Source organism: Netta rufina, assembly GCF_964035555.1.
Source record: "Netta rufina genome assembly, chromosome: 3".
Classification (NCBI taxonomy): Eukaryota; Metazoa; Chordata; class Aves; order Anseriformes; family Anatidae; genus Netta; species Netta rufina.
The window spans coordinates 54645901-54655683 of record NC_140125.1 but is presented as its reverse complement, the minus strand read 5'-3'; the positions used below and the strand labels follow the sequence as shown (position 1 = coordinate 54655683).

The following is a 9783-nucleotide window of genomic DNA, read 5'->3' as shown; positions in this document are numbered from 1 at the left end:
CCCAAGCTACCCATTTTCATATTTTTAAACAGGAATTTTGTCTTAGATTTTCAGTTGTAGAAGAAATTTTCGTTAATCCCTCAAGTCCATCAAGTCCATTTAAAGTATTGGAGGAGATCTTAGTATTACATGTATTTAAACAAAAAGCTCTGTGTATGAAGACAATGTATAGTTTTTCTTTCAATCTTTTTTTTTTTTTGTCATTAAGATTTTAAAATACATGTTAACACAGAAATCCTAATAAAGTTCAAACTACACCAAAGAAAATTCTCAGTTAAATACTACTACACCATCCATCTATTAGTGTGATTCAAGTATCTTCAAAGGCAATTTTCCACTCAAATTTTCATAATGAGATAGGAAGTGAAAGTAGACAACCAGTAGAAGACCAGTTTTCAAGACAAGGCTTTAAAATTGTATGTCTAACTTTTGAGAACCATTCACTGGTTTAAACTAAAATTAGTTCAGCCCACAGTAGGTGGAAACAGCAATAATAATATCTGATATGTGCAAACTTGTTTTCTCTTGATATATTTATGCCAATATTCAAAAAAAAATAAAAATATGTAAACCAGAAGGCTGCAAATTTATGAGAACTAGTCCCCATAAATTTAAAATTTTATCATGTATGAAGCTTCCTTTTAAATAAGAACAGTAAACTTCTAAGTGAAACTTGTAAATCATTTTGACCATTGTGTTCCACATGCGTGATATATAAATATACTTGAAAGTCCACATTGAACTTTGTAGGTAGGTCTGATTTTTTTTTTTACTTCAATTTTTTTCTCGTTTTAGGATATGAGATGGTGTTCATAGGAACTCTAGTATCATAAATGAATATGCATTTCATAACTTGTGTATGCAGCTTTACATACTGCAGGAAGTATATAATTCTTTAGGAAATGATCCAACTACTTAAATCTAGAATCTTTACAAAATACAACTGAATTCTGATTCATATCAACTGTGAATCAGCCTCAAATTTCCAGTTTCTTACTAAGATATGGTTCTATGTAGTTTACTTGCTTAGTGTTTTTAATTTAACAAAACGATATTTATAGCATACCTCAGTGTATAAATACCTTCCTCTACTAATATAGTAGAGACAGAACTAACCGGGACCTCTACCCTTTCAGATGACTATAGCACTAATTCAAACCAATAAGTTTGCCATGATAATAAAATGATTTATTGTCTGCGTATTTTGTAAGTTACATTCATTCTGAAAAAATAGTAAAGTTTCTTCAGATTTTTTTTATATATACGGAATAATTTCATCATCAAAACTACATACAACCAAATGTAGAATAACCAGTGACTTTAGACATCAAACAAGAAAAGGGACAGCTTTTTTCTTTGTATGCTTTGGCAGTTCCAAAGTATTGCATTCTAAACATCACTAAAAACATGGGATACATTTCTGGTCCTAATATAAATTGTATGTTGTGAACTATTAAAAATGTGAGTAAAAAGGAAAGATGCTGTCAAAGGTCAAATAATTTGTAATATTTTTTTCATTTTATCTGATTGACAAGCTGCTGTTAAAAAACATACTTTTTTGTTCAGTAATAAAATTCAGAATTTTTTATAATGCAGTTTTAGACCACACATTCTTTTCCTCACATTTTCACACTTGTTTATGAAGCTGTCTGCACAGGTATCCATCTTATCATAAAGTCTTATCTGACTTTGTACCACACCTAAAATAAGCCAATTAAGTAGTAATGATGGGCTCTTTTCAGCTGTGCGCTCTTTTTCAAATGAATTTATTGAAGTAAAGGATTTACAGCATATGGACTCACAGACTTTTCATGAGTTTAACTGGCATCCATATGTACAGCTTTCAGTAGAGAACTCTAGAATAGTATTTACAATGTAAATATCAACTTTTATTACATAAGAAACAAATATATCACAACTTTCACTTCACAACATATTTGTTCTGGTTTGATGACTAAAGTCATCTCTTTGAAATACTATGTAGAACTCAAAAGTAACGTGTTCTTGTTGTAGACTTTACCAGGTGCCTTTCAGAGGTCCTGAAATGCAAAGGAAAAATATGCTTGAGAAATCATTTTGGTAAGCAATTGCATCATGAGGTATATAAAAGCAGACAGGAGACAAAAATTAACAATGGTAAAAAACAGCTACTGTGTTTAGGACTGAGAAGGTACTCTTCACAGGAGCTTGATGGTCATTACAACTGGCAGACAAGGTTGTAGAACCAAGAATAAAGTTTGAAGTTTTATTGTAAAATTGTTACTGCACATTGTCCTACAGTGCTGAACAGCTCACTTTGAAAATATCTGCATCCTTCAGACAGATAGAATTCAGGCTGCTTGATACACACTCTGTCAAGAACTGGGCACCATGATAAAATTACCAATAACAGACAATATTAAGTAAACTTTTTATATATAGGGAGATCTGAATCAGCAGTACAGTCAATAAAAAAGGACTAAAAATATTTCTAAGTGAATCAAACCACTGCATAATCCAGAAGCAGATATTTTTTGAATAACATTATCCAGAAATAATATTTTCTGAATCCCATCAAATAGAAATAATTCTGTTCCTTCAAGCATAAGCCGTTATTGTCCTTTCTAATATTTGGGACCTTTAGAGGAATAGCCAAATTTACGGAAAATAAAAGAAAATTTTCTTTCATTCTCTGAAGTAAATAACAGTTTGGAGAAAATTGGTTTTTATTTCCTTGAAAATATTATCTTCAGAATTATAGTTTTCACCTTACTTGTAGCTCTGACACAGCTGAATGGTAAAAAATAACACCCAAAAACAACAACAGCAAAACTATTAACAATTTCTTAACACATTTTTAGGAATAACAAGCCTGATAAGTTTTTACATTACCCTTTCAATTTTATGTCCCTGCAAGTGCTGTGATGTAAAAGGATTTACGCATAAGTAAATGAAATAAATGTTTGTGAATGAGCTTTGAAAAATAATAACAGCTAAAAGGAAAACAATAACTGCTATATTTGCCTGCCTGATGATCCATCTACAGCACATTTCAGATGGGAGCCAAGAACTTTCTTAACACTTAGGGTTCACATTGCTGATTCTCTTAGTTCTAGAGGCAACTTTTAATGAGGTAGATGATGTTAAACAAAATGGGTAGTTTTTTTTGTTTTTTTTTTTTAATTAAAAGATGTATCACTGAATATGTTCTCTGAAGAAATAATAATCTTTGTAATTAAAAATGAGTCAATTCTGATTTTATGCCACAGTGCATAAAGGTTGAAACACCCAAGTGAGTTAGGTACATTATTAACAGTGCCATTTAACCAGGAACTTTCAATAACAGCAATCATGGGATATTTTAATTATTCTTAGTAAAATGATTATTATATTCACACACAATCCCTATAGAAAGAAGTAGCATTTTATGGAACATTGATTTTTCTGCTTTTCGGATGTGCCACATTTCATGTATGACTGATCTCACTTCATGGTAAAGTTAGCTAATAGCATAAGGAAAGAAAATCTGGACGTACCAGGGGGAGGTGGCTCAGCAGCTCATCTACAGAAACATCATCATAGTTTTCTGAAAAGGAAGGTTCAAGAATTTCTGCTTCATCACGAAGTTTAGAGGGGTTTAGCTCTTCCTGGCTGTTGTGGATCAAAAACAAGTTTTATTACCTTCAGAAGAAAAAGCAAAAAAGAAGCAAAGCCTTGTACTAACTTTATCTATTGTACATTTTGTTAAACTTATACAGAAATGTTATGAATAACATGAAATAGCACATTTGAATCAGGTGAAAAGACGAAATATTTAGAAGAGTTTGTCTGAGTGAATATACAAGAGAATAAGCCCTAAAAAACATACTGGCATTTATCACCTAAGGACATATGATCTTTTGGGGTCTTCTAAATTTTTTATATTTACTTAAAGATAGATTTTCATCAAATAGTGTTTCTTCCTTAAAAAAAGAAAAAAAAAAAAAAAAGTTGTTCATGTGTCATAGCTCTGATTTCTTCCTTAAAAGTTTGTTTTTGTTTTTTTTTTTTTTTTTTTTTACACATAAAATCAATTTAAGAATATGTCAGAAGCTTTTTAAGATTACTAGATGCTATCTCCTCTTCATTCTTTTACTCTAATCTGATTGTAGCTTCCGTTTCAGAATGGAAGAAAATGCTGTCTGTATTTGAAAGTCATGTTATAAACTATGTTAAAAAGTCATTACTGTTCATTGTCTCTTGTCTTTTTTCCATATGTATATATAAGTGGCCATAAATCTTTTATGTTTAGTCCTACACTGTTATGGAAAAAAATAAATTTTCTTTATTGTAGTACCTTCTTTTTCCGGTTAAAACTGAGTTTAAGTATTTCTTCACAGCCATTTGCTTCCGAAAGCGGCTGTAGTTGTCAGTGAAAACAGCATCAGAGTGGCGTTTGACAGGACTGTCCTGGGAACTGGCAACATACAACAATCGTGAAGGAAAAATTAATAGACAATAACAGTTTAAAAGAAGATACTATTAAATAAATAAAATAAACTTTACAATGTCGAGCTAAATAAAATCTAATTTTCATTTCAGCTTTCATTTACAGCTACGACTTTGGATCTTTCTGCTCTTGAAAAGTCATTGCTTTATTTGTATCATAATATCAAGGACTGATTTCTCAATTCTCAATGACTTCCAGAGCTCCTGTCACAGGAAGTCTGCAGGATCAAGTGGCTGTGCAAGAATTTTACAGTTTTGTCCTATGTGTTCTCATAGCCCCCACCACTCTTTTTTTAAAATAAATAATAATAATAATAATAATAAAAAAAAAGAAGAAGAATTTATTCTGTTCCCTTTCATTTGCTTAAATACATTTTAGTCCAATACCAACGTGAAGTAACCTCTTAAAAGGACAGGTCTCTGTTCACGTTTGACTCAGTGAGGACTGAACCTGCCTCTGAGGAAAGGGAGAGCTTAACATTACATATATAGTTGCAAATGTCTGTTTTAAGGAAGTATCAGAAGACAAAACACAATTTGTGAAATCCAAACTTGAAGGTATATTTTTCATGTGTGGTTTTGGGACACCTCAGGGTGTTCTGATATCAGTGATCTATGTTATAGCATAAGAGAAACTGGCCCTATAAGTTCTGGAACAAAGGCAGCATTGACATAAATAGGTCAAAATGGAGGACCTAATTTTCACTCTGCTTTTAAGCAGTAAGTAGTTACTAATAGGAACTGTCATATTGGGTCAGACCAAAGTATCTTATTATTCTGTTCCCAAGAGTACCCAATAGCTGCTGCCTAGGGGTATTGAAAGAAAGAGAAGTACAGAGTGATCCTTCTCAGCACCCTGAGACCATTCGTTCATGAACTCCGTGCTTTAAAATTGCGTCCAGACCCCTTGTCTACAGATTTGCCTCATTCTTTTTTGAGTCCTTCTACAATGCAGAACTCCCAAAGTGCTCTGGCAATAGTTTCTACAGTAGCAAAAAGATCATCCCTTTTTGTTGTCAATGTAAACCAGTTGTTTCTTAATTTCATTGAATATCCCCCTGTTGTTACATGCTATATCCCTCACAGCTGTATCAGAAATAAATAGCAATGTATGCATTCAGTAACAAAACCCACTAAGTTATCATATAGGATTTTTGAGTCCCCCATTATTATATCAATTGCCCTTTCATTACCTCTAAATTGCAAAAATGAGAACTTAGGTACAGAAGGGTGAAAAATTGCCAATGAAGCCAGCTAGGAAAAAACTCTACCTAATGCAAGTGTCACCTCACCTAACTCGTTTTCTAATAAGCGAATGCAGATATCTCTTCACAGCAAGTTTAGCCAAAAGATGGCTGTAGACACTGGTGAAAATTCCATCAGCATGCCTTGCATTTCTGAAATGGACAATAAATAAACTCTACAATACAACCTGGGTTTATATCATTTTGATAATGTTCATTTTGTAAATATACTGCTTTCCTTAAGTTATCTCTTGTACATATTAAATTAAGCTAGTTTCATAAAACAACTTCCAGATTTTCACAATATGTATACCCTTTCTGGGAAGTGTATGAACTCATCATGCCAGAAAGGCAATGCCATCAACATTTCTTCATACATTTCTACTGCTACAAATATTCAACAGAGGGCGCGTGTTCTTTTTTCAATAATTGATTCTTCCTTTCCTATATCTGTTTGAAAAATATGACAGATTTTTTGGCATAATTCAAGCAATGCATCAACATTTGCATTTATGACAATAAAGAAACTCACCTATCAATAATTCTGGACAGATCAAAATAGAATTTCTCATTTTCAGGTAGTGTGTTCTGCAAAATGTCTGATTCAGACTTTAAAGACCCATGGGCACGGTCAGGTTCACTGGCTGCATCAAATGGCATTCTGTTTCCCAATCTGTTGGAGAAGAAAACCACATGAAGTGCAGTTGATTGAGGATATGCAGCATTTCACTGTAACTTAGCATTCTGTTTTGTGGTAAAATGCACCTACTTCTTTAATCTGTAAGGCAGTTTAAAATAGTCTGGATCACTTTCAAAAATCACTTTCAGGTTTAATCCATGCTCAGTGATAAAGTAACTAGCATAACAGATCTCCTTTCTCTGTAATGTGTGCATTTGAGAAATATGTTGTCATTGCACACAATTAGTTCCAGTGAACAGTGCATAATGTATGGCAATTCCAGCTCAAGTGGCAAACACTCTTCATAACACCTATATTTTATATGAACAAGGAATGAAATTGCCTACCTCTGCCCATGCAAAGTGAAAAGAGTTCCCGTAAAGTACTTACCTTCCAATTAAGACTTAAACACTGAAGTGCATATGAAACAGTTCTTAGGTTTCCTCTATAGGAAGACAAACACACCCTCCAGAACTTCAAACCAAATATGAAGTGAAGTCATGTAACTCTAATACTTTTTTATTCTCCTCTGTTTAAATTAATTTACTAGTTGCAAGTTAAAAACTGTTCACAACCCTTTCAAATGTATCACTGCAAGTGCTCTGTATAAACTGATTTACATTTACATTTTTTCCCATTTGTTTAGACTGCTGTTTCTTATCGAGGACAACCTGACTGACTAGCAGTAGTTTGGCATCAGATGCTTGGTCTATCTGCTGTTGTGTTCTGTGGCAGCCACAAGTCTACTATTCCTATGGTAAGCCCTTGTGTGTGATGATGCGAAAAAAAGCACATGTGAAAACTGAAAAAGATTAATTTCCTCATGAGCTTACAGTTATTATAGCTATTAATGTGACTTACATATTTGAGGCATGTAAGATCTCTCTGGTTTTTAAATAAATAAATAATAATAATAATAATAATAATAATAATAATAATAATAAGTTTTTATGTGTAAAACAAACTAACTCAAGTCTTGGAAATAAATCACTGTACTGCATTTTCTACATTGTTTTCACACTTTATGATCCTCCAACCCACATGTAGAAACTCTTTATAACACCTGATTTAATTTAGTTAGATAACTAATAAAAACTTCAGCAATTCAAAACATGTAGTGGTACAAAACCTACATATTGATCCGTGCAGACCATGTCCCCTCATTCATGATTTGGGATTTTTTAATGTCTTTTTTTTTCTTTTTTTGTTTTTTCCTATGGATGTCTGTGCTTTTGAAAAGAAAAAAGACAGCAGTTCACCTATCCACTTAGCAGACCTGTAGAAATGAAGGGGCTTTCCCACAAGAAAAGCAGAGTATTTTGCTGGGCACCCACTGTTCCCATGAGCACGTTTTAGCCTATATCCTTTAGCCTTTCACTAGTACAGCGGTCACCGCTATTCGGCTCATGGGGCGGCATTGCCAACGGTGCCTCTGAGGATGCGTGCGTGCCTCGGGGGGTTTTTAAAGACCAGGCAAGACCGGGCTTCCTTTGCCATGTTTTACCAAAGCCTCAGCTCCGAGCACGCCCCAGGTGACCTCTCGGGGTCCCATCCCCGAGCAAGCAGAGCAGCCCCCAGCCATCCCCGGTCCTTACCGCGGCACGGCCGGGAAAGCGGCCCCCCGGGGGGGCAGCGCCCTTGCCCGCCAGCAGAGAGCGCTGAGGAGGGCGAGGGCGAGGAGGAGTGGGGAGGCGCCGCGGTGCTCCATGGCCGCCACCTGCGGAGGGAAGAGCGCAGCCGTCACCGCACCGCTCCGCACTGCGCGGGGTCCCCGAGGGGAGAGGGATGCTGCCAGCAGCGGCGTCGACGGGGCGGGGGAGATGCCAGAGGGGAAGGGAGAGGAAGAAGACCCCAAAGCTGCGGAGGGCAGAGGTTCTCGGGACGTAGAGGTTGAAACCTTAAATATATATGGCGTATATACACCGTGTATATACACACCATAGATGTTTAAGGCTACCCATATATATTTAAGGCTACGCCCGGCTACCCAGGGCGGTCAGAGCCGCTCTCCGCTGCTTCCCTAACGGACCGGGAGGGCAGAAGGAGACTGAGGCCGGGGCCACCCTCCTCACCCGCTGGGAAGTTGCCGCTGCGGTGGAGGGAAAGTTACTCACGGAGCCGCGAGTCCGTCGGTGGGGCTGGCTGAGCGGGCAAGGGGCGCTGCGCTGCGCTGGTCTGCTGGGGACGACGACCTGCGCCCTGCCCCGCTGTCGGGCTGAGAGGCTGCAGGGGACGGCGGCGGAGGACGAGCAGGAGGAGAAGAGGAGAGGAGAGCTCCGTCCCGCCGCACGATCTGAGCTGGCCGCCGCGCCGCCGCGTTTTATAGCGTTTACACGTTTCTGCTTCCGAAGAAGCAATCACGTTACTGGGGAGACGTCACCCTTCCCAAGGGGACGGTCGCTTTGTTCAGGACAGTCAGAGACTTATATTTAATTCATGAGCAGACGCGCACCCTGTCTCCCCCCTAATTCCCCCCCCCCTCCCCCCCCTTCCATTATTTGATTTATATTAATGAGTTAGTTTTGCGGGGATCAGGGCCCTGTCGTCAGCATGATTCCGCCTCGCAAGGCAGGAGAGCAGGCGGCCAGCGGCGGCTTCGGGAGCGGGGAGCTGGGGAACCGTCACCCTCGGGGCCCTTCCCTCACCGCCGAGTCCCCCCACCCCATAGCCGGAGCTTTTAGGCTCACACTGTCTTTTTCTGCCACCGGCAGGTCTCCATCCCCGCCGGGATGAGTGCCCGGAGCGCGCCGTCGGATGATCTTATTTATTTATTTATTTATTCATTGATTGATTTATTTTAAGCGGGGTGTTCGCCAGCCTTTGCTTTTTCGTTGAAGCTGTGTGTGTTCCCAGGGAAAAAATCGTGTGTGTCCCGTCCCCCCCCCCAAGCAAGTACCGAGGGTGCTTGCGACGGTTCAGCGGCTCCCAGCGCGGGCACCCCAGGGGCTAATTCCTAGGGGCTGGGGTCACTGCCACAGCCAAGGATTTCGACATGGAGTTCTCCCTGCCTTAAAAAGATCCGTGGGCAGCAGGGAAAGAAACGCGGGGAAGGTGGGCGTGGGACCCGCGGGTTCCTGCGAACACCTCTTCGGTATCTCACCAAGCCCTGCCCTGTACCTGCAGGTACCCAAGTACCTGCCAAAGAATCACGGCAAGAATTGGATCGAAAAACGCCATTACTCTCTTTTCCCTCCTCCCCCCCCCCTCCCACACACACACCTATTTTTCTTTGGGCTTTTCTGTGCCTCTGGTCCTCCTGCTGAAAAGTTAACGATTGTACCCAGTCCTTGCAGATGATTTCACTATTTCCCCTTCTATCAAGTTTCTTTGTTTCATGTTTCGCTAAAGGTTAGGCAGGCTCAACGGTGAAGATTCTGCGATGCTTAATCACAT

General features: G+C 38.4%; 1 protein-coding gene across 2 annotated transcripts; it reads right to left on the bottom strand.

The window, feature by feature from the left end:
- Positions 1–2002: 2002 nt before the first annotated feature.
- Positions 2003–8666, bottom strand: VIP (vasoactive intestinal peptide). Of its 2 annotated transcripts, XM_084285304.1 has the most exons (7): positions 8505–8666; positions 7986–8107; positions 6244–6384; positions 5760–5864; positions 4316–4435; positions 3516–3630; positions 2003–2039 (listed from the first exon to the last, which is right to left on the bottom strand). In XM_084285304.1, exons 2-7 carry the CDS (start codon positions 8096–8098, stop codon positions 2031–2033), a joined length of 603 nt encoding a protein of 200 aa, XP_084141430.1. In that variant the 5' UTR covers positions 8099–8107; positions 8505–8666; the 3' UTR covers positions 2003–2030. The 2 variants fall into 2 exon arrangements, with proteins under 2 accessions (XP_084141430.1, XP_084141431.1); XM_084285305.1 differs by lacking the exon at positions 5760–5864.
- Between the last annotated feature and the right edge of the window lie 1117 nt (positions 8667–9783).

Coding starts and splice junctions, on each gene's coding strand:
- VIP (XM_084285304.1), bottom strand. CDS start 8,098: ATGGAGCACCGCGGCGCCTCCCCACTCCTCCTCGCCCTCGCCCTCCTC. Junction 6,385..7,985: donor GCTTTCCCGGCCGTGCCGCG/GTAAGGACCGGG, acceptor CTTCTCCAACAG/ATTGGGAAACAGAATGCCAT. Junction 5,865..6,243: donor CTGTCCAGAATTATTGATAG/GTGAGTTTCTTT, acceptor TGTCCATTTCAG/AAATGCAAGGCATGCTGATG.